This window comes from Panthera onca (assembly GCF_046562875.1).
Source record: "Panthera onca isolate mPanOnc1 chromosome E1 unlocalized genomic scaffold, mPanOnc1 haplotype 2 h2.Chr16_ul_2, whole genome shotgun sequence".
Lineage (NCBI taxonomy): Eukaryota > Metazoa > Chordata > Mammalia > Carnivora > Felidae > Panthera > Panthera onca.
Genome location: NW_027675816.1, coordinates 1,244,683 through 1,258,331, shown reverse-complemented (window position 1 = coordinate 1,258,331; position 13,649 = coordinate 1,244,683). Strand labels below are relative to the sequence as shown.

General features: G+C 49.1%; 1 protein-coding gene across 7 annotated transcripts in view; it reads right to left on the bottom strand.

Annotated features, from left to right (window-relative positions):
* Positions 1-10: 10 nt before the first annotated feature.
* The window catches only part of LOC144614254 (pleckstrin homology domain-containing family M member 1-like), a 22,738-nt gene continuing 9,099 nt past the window's right edge, over positions 11-13,649 (bottom strand). For 2 of the 7 annotated variants that reach the window (XM_078436988.2, XM_078436987.1), the window contains exons 3-8: positions 11,928-12,175; positions 9,567-10,193; positions 3,658-3,884; positions 2,570-2,728; positions 1,624-1,724; positions 11-354 (exon numbers count right to left, since the gene is read on the bottom strand). In XM_078436988.2, coding sequence (XP_078293114.1) covers positions 169-354; positions 1,624-1,724; positions 2,570-2,728; positions 3,658-3,884; positions 9,567-10,193; positions 11,928-12,175 — 1,548 coding nt within the window. In that variant the 3' untranslated portion in view covers positions 11-168. Of the gene's footprint in view, positions 636-1,549; positions 1,725-2,569; positions 2,729-3,657; positions 3,885-9,566; positions 10,194-11,927; positions 12,176-13,649 lie in introns of all 7 variants that reach the window. The other 5 variants (XM_078436990.2, XM_078436991.2, XM_078436989.2 and 2 more) reach the window with 5 other exon arrangements.

Here is a 13,649-nt window from a genome sequence, read left to right as displayed (position 1 = left end):
AACCAACACATTCTTTGCACAAGGAATGCTTTAATAATTCCCCAAATATAACAACTTCTTCACTGTGGTCCTCTCTTGGTTCGCGAATGACAGTCAGGAACCAGGGGCCTGGGCCTGGATGGGTGCAAGGAGAAAGCCCTAGAAAACCATTTATTCCTGGGGCTCCGGTCAGTCCTTTTTGAACATGGGAAGGAAAGCAAATAACGTGAAGTGGAGGCAAGAGGAAGAAGACATGAAGAATCCCCAGGCGAGAAGAGGAACGCTGGAATGACTCCACGCCTGTCTCATTCCTTGTGACACCCCGTCATCCAGTAGGAGAGTGGCCGGCCCGCACAGTGCAACCTCCATGCCACCCTGTGGAGAGAAGAAGGCTGGGTTCTTGCTTCCTACTTAGTAGCTCCTTCTCCACATCCATGACCCAGCACTTAGTGAACGCACGGCACAGCACGGCAATGCACGGAACCCCCTTCACCGCTCGCTCTCTGGTCTGTCCCCCCGTGGCCCCTCTGAGCCTTCCTTTAAATTTCTCTTATCTGTGGTGTTTGGCTCCTCCCCCCGTCCAGCATGCCCCCACGTTTTCAAATCCTCCTCTGGCCCCGAAGGGGGAGTGCACCATTTTACAAGGCTGAGAGGCACTAAACAAACAGAAAGATAAATACATACATAAATAAATAAATAACCAATCCGTCAATCTCAGGGGCAACTATCGACTCTCCCTCCAGAGAGGGTCATCCCTAGTAGCCGTCAGCGTCTCTCCCGCATGGTGTTCTTAGAGTAGACAAGGCACTTAACCCCCTCCTTCCTCACAGACACCTGTAGAGGCAACTTATCTGTCTATCTATCTATGTATCTATCTATCTATCTATCTCCAATTTGAAGCTCAGAAAAGTGAAGCAACCATTGCACTGTCTACCACTGGGAAGCTGACAGCTTTGGGGGTATTTGCTCAGCTGAGGAGCTACGCACCTTTTATAGAAAATGTTGCTGCGAATTATGGAGAGGGCCAGCCCCACCCCCCACCCGTGGCCAGCATGATGGTGCTGCTTAACTGGTCCCACACCTACAGCTCATTGAACCGCTCGGGGATGATGGGTCCAAGCTGAGCCAATCAGATTCTCTATCCCAGCCCCTTGGACTCTGGGGCTGAGACTAGCCAGTCTCCGTGACTGCTCAGAACATTAGCCCGTTAACTTGGGGGCAGCCACAGTCTGTCCTCTGGAATGGGGAGCAGAATATACTGCTCTACAAAGAAAGTAGTGAAGGAAATGCACGAGGAGGCAGAAACTTGTCAGGAAAGCCACACTGACAGTTCCCAGCTCCGCCTCCGTTCTCTTCCAGAGAAGAGACCCCTTGGGTAAGCTCGGTGAGACACCTTGTCCCCTCCGAAGCCATCTCCCTCAGCTAACTCAAGTTCCTTTGCTACTGTGCCCAAAACAGTTTTAATACAACATCAGACAAAGACCCAGATCCCAAGTCTTGTAAGTCCCAGTTCCAAGCCGCGCCGCTCTCCCCCATTTTTCTAGATGGTTAGAAGGGGTGGAGTCCTTGCCTCCTGTCCCCTCCTGTCACTACATCCTTCTTGGGGCTCTGCCTGCTGACTTAGTCCCACAGTGACCTCCTCACCAGTTCTTCATTCCCCCTGCTCCAGACACAATCTTTTTCACACAGTTGATGGTTGAGAGAAGATCGGGGCTCAGCAGTTCTGAAGGGGAGACAGAGAATACCTGTGAGAACACAGAGGACAGTCCCAGAGACTGAGGCAGACACCGGCTCTCCCCGCCCCCCAGGGGCTGAGTCCTTCCAGATTAGGCAAGGGCTCCCTCCCAGAGGCCCATGGAGATATCCCTACGATGGCTGCTAGAGGTCAAGGGTGGCTAGGGGTGGGGGCAGGAGGGGCAGGAGTAAATGTATGTTTACTACCACACATCCTAGCTAGGGTACATGCTGGTTCGCGCCACGTTTGAGGGTTTCTAGGGAAAGGAAATGTCAAAACAGGCAGCACAGAGGCCGAGGTAAACCTTGCCTAATGAGAGAGGCTCTTCAGGTGAAGAGTGCAGGGATGTTGATCAGAGTACGAAAGAGGGAGTAAGGGGCAAAGTCATGGACCTGTGGAGCCTCCACGAGTGGCTCTGAGGTGGGGAGTTTGCCCTTGGCCTCGAATCAATCAGGCCATTGACCAAAGTCAGGACTTGATGGTTAGAGCTGAGCCTTCAGGGCCACCAGTCTGGCATTCAGCACTGGTTCTATGAGCCTCAGTTTGCTCGTCTGTAAAGCGGGGATCATAATAGTTTCCGCCGCATGAGAAGCTGGCATGTGAAGTGCTCAGCATACAACACACTCTCGCTAAATGTTGGCCGCTGCTGTCCTCTGTTACTGGGTGTGCAGAGCCTTTCTGGAGCCTGCACCCCGGAGAATCTCCTAACCGGAGGGGCATCGTAGCCACTAGTGAAATCCTCTGCTCAGCAAAGGCATTCCTGGGTGCATTCCCAGGCTTGGAGTGGGACGAGAAGTCCTGTGAGTAGACCCCACTCATCCTCTCCCCTCTCCCACCCTGAGACCCCGGCCAGACCTTTGCAGTCCTCGTGGCAAATGTTTTCCGAGTGACTCTTGTGATCATTGCACCAATAGTGGCTGTTGATCTGGAAGACGCCATAGTCGAAGCTGCCGTCTGCATTTTCATTTACCTTTGATAGGTTGAAGTTGCTCTCCACAAAAGCCAGGCACAGCCCTTAGAACAGGGAGAAGAAGGTTTTTAGAGGGCTCTGAACTGAGGGACAAAGGACACGGAGGAGAAAGGGAGACGGGGAAGCAGAAGAAAGGAACAAGGCCTAAGAGGCTAGACGGGGCGAGCTGGCCGGAAACACCCATTAGCTTCTCTCCTCGCCCTTCGGTCCATCCACCTGCCCCTCAGTACAACCGCTCATCATCCCGCTGTCCATCCGCGTCTCCTGCACTTGATGATCGCCTACTGTGTGCCATGACCCGTGCAAAGCCCAGTGAGGGACATTCAGCTGGGGCAAAGGCAGCTGGTGCCTTCAGCAAGAACGAAGACACACCCCTTAAAGGACCACAAGACAAGATAAAACGAGAAGGACGGCACAAGACAGGTGTGTGCAAAATCTGGGCAAAAGGAAGCTAGCCCCACCAGGGAGGAGGACGAAGCCTTTGCACTGCCTGCTCCCTCTGCCTGGAATGCTCTTCCCCAGACATTTGGGTGACCCGGTCCTTTGCCTCATTCGGTGCTGCTCAATGTCACCTCCTCAGAGAGGTATTCCTTGACTTCCCCTTCAAGGACAAGGTTACCTCTCACTCCCCTGGCTTTATTCTGCTGCATAACATTTATCACCACCAGGAAGTGCTTCATATGTTTGTGTGTTTGTTTGGGACTCGCCTCTCCCCCTAGAATGCGAACACTGTGAAGGAAGGGGCTTTGTTGATGTCTCTGTCCCCAGCCCCTAAAATAGTTCCCGGTACATAGTAAGTGCTCAGTTAATAATATTCAGTGGAAGGAATATAGAATGTTGGGAGGGGCTTCTCGGGGAGGGCTGCTTTTTGAACTTGGCTTCGAAAGATGAATGATGGAAAGATGGCCACATAGGAGGTGACCAGGAGCAGAAGAGGAATGGGGGGGCGGGAGTGTGAGAAAGCGGCACTCACAGTCACTCAGGGAGTAGCCCTCAAACCTATCCAGATCCTCCTTGTGCAGCACTCTGGCCAAGTCACAGCGACTGATGAGCTTGGCCTCATTTATGGCAACGAGGCAGCTGACCAAGGACATGAGTAGCATCCTCATCATCTTCGGAGGGGAGAAGGTGCAGCTGAGGGCCTGTGGTCCCGAGGATCTCCCAGACGTGCTGCTGGTCTCCTCTGAGCACCTGAGGAATCTGGAGACAGCAGCCAAATGTCCCGGCTCACTCACGGCTCCCCGCCTGGCTATTTCTCTTTCCTCTCACCATTTTATACTTTCTTTTACTACAGAAACTTTCAAACATTTACAAAATAAGAGAGAATAATATCATGAATCTCCATGTAGCCACTGCCCAGCGTCAACAGTGAAAAACCGAGGCTGATCTCCTTTCATCTATAGGTTTTCTCCTGTTTTAGCCATTCTCACTCTTGTAAAGGACACCTGGCTATGGGCAGCATTTGGGTACAGGGGTGGGGAGTGAGGCTGGCAAAGGAGACTGATGAGCACTGGACTTTACTGGTACTTGTGTGTGTGGGTTTGAACATGTGCTCTCGTAGGAAGGGCCAGGCCACTGGGTGTTGGTCTGCCCTCAACCCCACGCTCCCAGACGCATGATATGTGACTTTTCCCAAGGGTATACCCTGCCATGTGCAATTCCTGAGAGGCTGTCTTATAAGCTCTACACCTTTGTTTCCACTCAAAACTGGGGTCACTCAAGTAAAAGTGACCTTGTTGAAGAAATAAACTTCACTTTCACACTCTGTATGTGTGTGTGTGTGTGTGTGTGTGTGTGTGTGTGTGTGTGTGTAGGGGGAGGTGCAAGGGGCGGGGACTCTGGATTCACATCGCCTGCTTTCAAAGGTTGGGCTGCAGTGTGACCTTGGGCAATATACTTTACCTCTCCGGGCCTCATTTGTAAAAGGAAGATATGCCAGTACCCACTTACTAGGGTTGTCATGATGATTAAACGAAATGATAAATGCCTAAATCTTGGTTTTGCATTCCCCCCCAAATAGGAAGCAAGACTTCTGGGACAAAGGTTGATTCCTAGGCTGGAGTTAGGAAAGAGTATAAAATAAGTCTGAATTATCTTGTGCTAGAAAGTAAGAAAGTGCTCAAAATATGGATTGGGGCACGTCAAATGGACATGAGAGCCAGCTCAGAGGGGCACCCACTGGCCAAATCTGGAACACTTTCTTGGTAACAGCTTTATTGAGATAAAATTCACAGTACATAATTCACATACCACACAATCACTTAATTTAAAGCGTGCAGCTCAATAGTGTGTTTGCAGAGCCGTGCGACTATGATCGCGGTCAATTTTAAAACATTTTCATCAACCCAACAGGAAACCCCATACCCATTAGCTGTCACTAATCCACCCCTCCTCCAACCCCTGCCCACCACAAGCCTACTTTCCATTTCTCTAGATTTACCTAACCTGGACACTGCACACAAATAGTCACACCATAGGTGGCCTTTGAGCCCGGCTTCTTTCGCTTAACAATGTTTTCAAGATTTATTCATGTTGTGGCAGCCACTGGGATCTCATTCCTTGTGATGAATCCTTCTTTTGTCTCTCTATTGATCGTTTTATAGACTTTTGGGCTACTTTGGGGCTATTATGAATGACGGTGCTGTGAACATTCACGCACAAGTGTTTGTGTGGACAAATGTTTTCATTCCTTCGGGCATATACGCCAAGGAATGGAACTGCTGAGCCATAGAGTAACTTCAAGTTTCAACTTTGGAGCAACTGCCTGACTTCAAAGTGGCTGTACCATTTTACATTGCCATCGGCTTTTCCACATCCTTACCAACACTGGTTACTTTAAAAAAAAAAAAAAATTATAAAGTTTATTTAGTTATTTTGAGAGAGAGAGAGAGAGAGAGAGAGAGAGGGTGCACAAAAGCTAGGGAGGGGCAGAGAGAGAGGGAGAGAGGGAGAATCCCAAGCAGGCTCCTCACTGTCAACGCAGAGCCCAATGCGGGGCTTGAGCCCACAGACTGTGAGATCATGACCTGAGCTGATATCAAGAGGCTCAACTGACTGAGTCACCCAGGTGCCCCAACGCTTGTTTGTTTTTTTAATTCAATTTACTCTTTTTTTTTAAGTAGGTTCTGCCCATGACCCTGATGTTGAGAGTCACCATGCTCTATACCAACTGAGCCCACCAGCACCGCCCCCCCCCGCCACTAACACTTGCTATTAACTGTCTTTCTGATCAAAGCTCTCCTAATGGGTGCCAAGTCGTACACATGATGGTTTGGATCTGCATTTTCCTGGTGGCTAATGACGCTGAGCATCTTTCCATGTGCTCTTTGGCCATTTGCATATCTTTGGGGAAATTCAGTATTCAGATCTTTTGCCCATTTTCTAGTTGGGTTATTTGTCCTTCTTTATTGAGTTGTAAAAATTCTTTATCAGATGGGAATGCAAGCTGGTGCAGCCACTCTGGAAAACAGGATGGAGGTTCCTCAAAAAACTAAAAATAGAACTACCCTACGACCCAGCAATTGCACTACTAGGCATTTATCCACGGGATACAGGTGTGCTGTTTTGAAGGGACACATGCACCCCCATGTTTATAGCAGCACTATCAACAATAGCTGAAGTATGAAAAGAGCCCAAATGCCCATCGATGGATGAATGGATAAAGAAGGTGTGGTATATATATACAATGAAGTGTTACTCGGCAATCAAAAAGAATGAAATCTTGCCATTTGCAACTATGTGGATGGAACTGGAGGGTATTATGCTAAGTGAAATTAGTCAGAGAAAGACAAACATCATATGACTTCACTCATATGAGGACTTTAAGAGACAAAACAGATGAACATAAGGGAAGGGAAACAAAAATAATATAAAAACAGGGAGGGGGACAAAACAGAAGAGACTCATAAATATAGAGAGCAAACAGAGGGTTACTGGAGGGGGTGTGGGAGGGGGGATGGGCTAAATGGGTAAGGGGCACTAAGGAATCTACTCCTGAAATCATTGTTGCACTAGATGCTAACTAATTTGCATGTAACTCTTAACAAATAAAAAATAAAATTAAAAACAATAAATTAAAAAAAATAAAAAATAAAAAATTCTTTATCAGATACATGGCTTGCAAATATTTTCTCGCATTCTGTGGGTTGCCTTTCACTTTCTTGATGGTATTCTTAGAAACAAAAGAATTCAATGATGATGAAGACTGTTTTCTCTATCTTTTCTTTTGTTGCTTACGCTTTTGGTATCGTAGCTACAGAATTAATACAGAATGGTTTCTAAGGTAGTCTGGGACAGTTTGGCCATCGACACAAATAAAGATAGTGACAGGGGAGCTTGGCCGGCTCAGTTGGTGGAGCGAGCGACTCTTGGTTTCAGGGTCATGAGTTAGCACCCCACCTTGGGCCTAGAGCGTCTTTGAAAAAAATAAGGATAGGGACAGATTATAATCTAGTGAAAGAGATAGGAATCCCTGAGTCCTTAATAGTAATAAATAGACAAACAGATACATAACGGGGATGGGGTTGGAGCTCTTCCTGACAATAAGATGGTGAGTGATAAACGTGGAGGTGGTCATGAGGTTGGAAAATCATCACTCTGCAGCCATCATAGATTAGTTTGGGCAAGAATCATCAATGGATATTAAATCTAAGGTGGTGGGAAGCTTGGTGAAGAACTGGATGGGGCACCTGGGCTGGCTCAGTCGGTTAAGCATCCAACTTCCGCTCAGGTCATGATCTCGTGGTTCATGGGTTCAGGCCCAGCATCGGGCTCTGTGCTGACAGCTTGGAGCCTGGAGCCTGCTTTGGGTTCTGTGTCTCCCTCTCTCTCTCCCCCTCTGCCGCTCACACTCTGTCTCTCTCTCTCTCTCTCTCAAAAATAAATAAACATTGGAAAAAAAAAACTATCAATGCCATGAAAACACAGAATGGGGCTATTTCTGTCACCGTGTGCATGTGTGTGTGTGTGGTGGGTGTGTGCATGCGTATCTTTCCCCTGAAAGCAGGTGTATGTTCCTGAGAGCAAAGGCCTAGGTTCCTCCACCCACAGGCTGCTGCTTGGGCAAGATGGCTGCCCTAATGGCCTTGTTTCCTCACAGATGTCTTCTAAGCTCACTCCGTACCAGCCCGACTCTTGATTTTGGCTTGGGTCATGATCTCACAGTTCCTGGGATCAAGCTCTGCATCACGCTCTGCACTGACAGCGAGGGGCCTGCTTGGGATTCTCTCTCTCTCCCCCCGCCTCTCTCTCTGCCCTTCCCCCACTCATGCTCGCTTGCTGTCTCTCTCTCTCTCTCTCTCTCAAAACAAGTAAATAAACTTGAAAAAAAAGTTTATCATGTTCTACCTATTAGATGAGCAAATATCCAAAAGTTTGATAATACCTTCTGCCTACAAGGCCGAGGGGGCACAGGTACATTCCTGACAGAATGTAAACAGGCGATTATCTATGAAAATTGTAGATTCATTTATCCTTTGCCTCAGCAATTCTGTTTCTGGGACTTTACTGAACAGAGATAGTTGCATAGAATTCAAAGATCACATACACACGGTTATTTACAGAAAGAGTGAACTCCAGTGTCCAGTAAATACAGGGCTGGTCAAATAAACTAAGGTACATTCATACAATGGAAACACATGCCATAGGGGGGAAAAAAAATTAAGAAACTGATATGAAGCTCCAAAACAAAAATTCTGATCTCTTCTAAGACAAGGTATCAAACAGTATATTTATAATAGCTTTGTGGGGATGGGGCAGAGATAAGAAATATAAAAGACGTTTAAAAAGTCTATTACAGATCTATTAACAGATATTAACAGTTATTAACAGATCTATTCATATCTGTTAGATGCATTTAGAAACATCAGAAAAAGACATGTAAAGGGGGTGCCTGGGTGGCTCGGTCAGTTAAATGTCTGACTTCAGCCTAGCTCATGATCTCACGGTTCGTGAGTTCGAGCCCCACGTTGGGCTCTCTGCTGTCAGCACAGAATCTGCTTCAGATCCTCTGTCCCCCTTTTTCACTGCCCCTCCCCTGCTCATTCTCTCTCTCAAAAATAAATAAATAAACTTTAAAGAAAAGAAAAAGAAAGATGTAAGGAATTAATAATTATGGTTACAAAGGCGGAGAAGACGTTTCACTGTAGGTAGACTTTTTTTTCTTACCATAAAAATAAATCTATTAAAAAATGAGTGTTTAAAAAGGGCCTGAACGAAGAAGGCTCTGCTGGGGTGAGCATGGTACAACATAGAGAGATGGTGACTCACTACCTTGTACACCTGAGACTAATATAACACCGTGTGTCAACAATACTCAAATAGAAAAAAGTTCTTTTAAAGAGACAGCTCTGCCCAGCGTCCCTTCTCTAGTCAAGTTCATTGCTCCCTGTGCTCTTCCTCCACTCACTCGCTTGGCCCCTTTTGTGCACCACCTCCTCCAGGCCTCATTCAGGGTCTGTGTCCTTCAGAGGCCTTCTGGGAGGTCGCAGCGGAGCACCCAGACGCGCTGGGCTTCACTGCGTCTTTTGGAAGTTGTATATCTAACTCCGAACCGTTGGTTTCCGCCCTAGAGGCAATAATATTTTACACGAAGCCTCAGAGAAATTAGGTAACTGGTCGAAGATCAGCCAGGGGCAGAGCTGGAGCCTGATTCAGCTCTGAGCCCTCCCTGAATCCATTCTCCTCGCTGCCCCATGTTGCCTCCAGTTACAAGTCCCGGCAACTCCAGTCCCTGAGGAAGAGCCACGATCCCCTTTTCCTTTATGCCCTTAGAGAGGTCAATGCTCAGTGACAGGCAATCACATGCTATAGGGAGGGAGAGAAAGAGGAAGAGGAGAAGGAAGGAAGGCAGGGGGAGGAGAGGAGTGGGGGAAGGACACTCACTCTTGCAGAGACGGGTCTGAATCATCGGCATTTGCTGTCCCCAGGTCGGAGTCGTAGGACATGGGCTCCTCGGAACGGTCTGGACTCTTGGAGCCATTCTCTTGGAGTAGGCAGCTATCAGAGTTTAGGCTGCAAGACAGCTGGGATGAACCGGCGGTGTCCAGGCTGAGGGAGGAGGCCGTGAGCTTCCGGTTCCGTCGGATCTTATGGCCTGAGTGCTGGACTTCGATGTCCTCCGAGCCTGAGGAATGGGAAATTGAATCCAGAGACTCTTTCCGCTGTAGTTCTGTCCCAGAGGTGGTGAGGGGGTCGAGCTCAGAGAGCGGGCAAAGCCCAGAGAGAGCCAGCGGGGTGAGCGTCCACTCGTTTAAGATGGCGGACTTGTAGGAGAGCTCGAAGGATAAGGACGTCAGTCCCTGCAGGAAGCTGAGGAGGAACTCGCCCTCCTCGGCGTCTCGAAGCAGGGCTGTGGGCTGATAGTACTCGCACAGGCGGGCGGGCTCCTGGAGGAGCAGCTTCAGGTAGCACTCCATCAGGCCGTCATTGAGGGCCAGCCTCAGCCAGGCCCGGCAGCGGCCCACGTCCGTGCTGACAAAGATCAGGTGCTCCAATTCCGAGACGATGTGCCTGGGGGTGGAGAGGACAGGCTTGTTTCAAGAAGTGAGTTCAGATCACAGAGGATCATTTTATCCACTGGTGAGCAGGAGCCAGTAATAACGACTGCAAGTATATACAGGCTTGGGAAAATATCTCAGATAGCAGTGTTCTACAGGGAATTGAGAAATATTTAGCTACAACTCCCCACTTTTTCAAGGTTACTGTCATGCAGGATAATTGCCATTTTAGTTTCAACTCCCCAGGCGCCCTTGACATCACCTGCTCATCCGGCATACATGTGATGAGCCCCTAAATGCCAGGTCTTTGGAGCTGTGAAGATACAGGATACAGACATGGTCCTGCCCTCAGTCCAGGTTACTACCTTTCAAGGGCACACGGAAGTGAACCCTGTTGTCAGTAGAGCTGGGGTGGGGGGAAGGCAATCACTTCCAGGTTGCAGTAAGGACAATGCCTTAGGCAAGGCATTGCGGGATTAGGCATAGGGATTAGGCACAGGCAAGGCATTGAGCTGGGCCTTGAGCGATTTCAAGCCGCAAAGATGGAAGGGGAACCTCAGGCACCAAGGACTGACAGAGAAAAGGCACCAAGGGTAGGGAAGCAGCAGCTGTGTAACAGGAGTGGTGAGCACTCCCGTTACAGCACGGGGAGGAGGAGGAGTGGCTGATTGGGTTGCAAAGTCAGGTGATGCAGGGTCTTGAGCATCCAACCGGTGAGGCAAGGTGGGGCAAGGGTCCCCACACCTGGCTGTGCGTCAGAATCACCTGGGAACCTGGTCAGGATACAGATTCCGGGGCCCCAACGAAGTGAATGGGACTCCAGGCTAGCACTGGGGAGCCTGAGAGTTTTTACACCGGGAAATGACTTGACCGCAGTCGCGCAGACTTCTGGGTGGGCTGCTCGGGATAAGATCATGTACCCAACTCAGTTCCCGAACCCTTGGTCTGATGTAAATGCCCTTCCTCTGACCATCACAGTGCCCTGAGCACGTCTCGCCCATAGGAGTGCGTGCTCCACAGGGCTCAGGGAATGAGCTCGGGTTAGCTTAAGCTCAATAAATGTTGACCAGCTGCCTGACCTAAGGACAGACACAATGAGATAAGGGGGACAATCAGAAAGCCACTGCCACCTAGGAGTGAGGTAAGAACCTGAGATAGGGCGGTGGCAGTCAGCATGAAAAGGAAGATACAGACTGACAAGGCACCTTCAGGCTGAAGGTGGCATTTAATAGCCCTTAGAGGCAACGTGCCAGCAGCTGCTTGCTCCAAAGCCCAGGCAGTTAGGGCCAGGGACGCAGAGGCAAACGTCCCAGGGTGGATATTCAGATGATCTGGATTCCACGTCTTTAAAAAATGCCATAGCCTGTTAGGATATAATACTTAGCATAGAGATGTTCAAACATTCCAAGGCAGGGTCAGCAAACCTCTTCTGTTAAGGGCCACTTAGTAAAGATTTTAGGCTTTGCAGGCCACACATTCTCTGTTCCAACTACCCAACTTTGCCACGGTGTGGCAAAAAGGCGGCTCCTGCTAAAGGCGACCAGCCAGGGGCCTGAGCAGCCCCAGGCCATTGCCTGTGCGCTGAGGGGCTCTTGAGGCTTGGTCTAACAATAACCCCTATCTCACCCATCTCCATTCTAGAACACAGAGCATCTCTGCTGCTTTCCCATATAGCTGTAGAGGGAGAGCCCAGGGTCACCCACACTGAAGCTCCTCCCCAAAGCAAAGCCTCCCCTGCTGATCTCACTTGTGGGTGACAGCTTTCAGGAGGGGCCAGAAGACAGGCTGAGGCAGAGGCTTCTGGTGGGCGCTCTTCTTCCTTTTCCCTCCGGCCTCGGCTCGGATGTGCTTGGCATGCAGGCCGTGGATAAATACGGCCTCCAGGGCACTGCACATGGTGTTGGCATCTCCGTCTTCGCTAGTGACCACTGTGTCCGAGGACACGTACTGCTTCTGCAACGCCTTCACAGATCCCACTAGCTTCTTCTTGATGACCTAGTCGGTGTCAGACATAACACAGGCCTTTAGAAGATCCTGCGGTGACCCCTGGAAGGTAAGTGCTTATCACCAAATACACGCACACCCACACACGTGCTCACGTCTACCTGTGGGTGTGTATACAGCAAAACTAGCACAAGCTAATCATAGAAAACAAAGATGGGCGCCTGGGTGGCTCAGTCGGTTGAGCGTCCGACTTCGGCTCAGGTCGTGATCTCACGGTTCATGGGTTCGAGCCCCACGTCGGGCTCTGTGCTGCCAGCTCAGAGCCTGGAGCCTGCTTTGGATTCTGTGCCTCCCTCTCTCTCTGCCCCTCTCCCACTTGCACACGCACGCACGCTCTCTCTTTCTCTCAAAAATAAATAAACGTTGGAAAAAATTTTAAAAAAAGAAAGAAAACAGAGACAAAGCATAGAGGAGAAAAGGAAAATTACGTACTTATACCACCCAGAGATAGTTATTTTTTTGCAAAGATATTTGTATATTTTTCTTTTGTTTTGCTTTTTAAACCGAACTTCAGTGATTTGATAGCCATAGAAATCTTGTGTTTAAATACCGGCTCCATCATAGTTACAGGTGTGGGAGCCTGGGTGATCCATCTAGGGCAGGGGTGAAGCTTTCCACCTTGTTTAGGGGTCTACGATTCCATGAAGAGGCAACAAGTGCCACTTTAGAACCATAAAAACACCAAGAAAACAGGAGCATGGTCCACATTAAGAAAGATCGTAGGGGGGCGCCTGGGTGGCGCAGTCGGTTAAGCATCCGACTTCAGCCAGGTCACGATCTCGTGGTCTGTGAGTTCGAGCCCCGCGTCGGGCTCTGGGCTGATGCCTCGGAGCCTGGAGCCTGTTTCCGATTCTGTGTCTCTCTCTCTGCCCCTCCCCCGTTCATGCTCTGTCTCTCTCTGTCCCAAAAATAAATAAAAAACGTTGAAAAAAAAAAATCCAAAAAAAAAAAAAGATCCTAGGGGCACCTGGGCGGCTCAGTCAGTTAAGCATCTGACTCTTGATTTCAGCTCAGGTCATGATCTCACGGTTTTTGAGTTTGAGCTCCGTATCTGGCTCTGTGCTGACAGTGTGGAGCCTGCTTGAGATTCTCTCTCTCTCTCTCTCTCTCTCTCTCTCTCTCTCTCCCTCTCTCTGCCCCTCCTCTGCTCATGCTCACTCTCCCTTTCAAAATAAATAAAATAAACGTTATTTATTTAAAAATATCTTTTTAATGTTTATTTTTGAGAGAGAGAGAGAGAGAGAGAGAGAGACAGACAGACAAAGTATGAGGAGGGGGGAGGGGCAGAGAGAGAGGAAGACAGAGAATCCGAAGCAGGCTCCAGGCTCTGAGCTGTCAGCACAGAGCCTGATGCAGGGCTCAAACCCACGAGCCGTGAGATCATGACCTGAGCTGAAATAGGACGCTTAACTGACTGAGCCACCCAGGCGCCCCTAAAATAAATAAATAAACTTTAAAAAGAAAG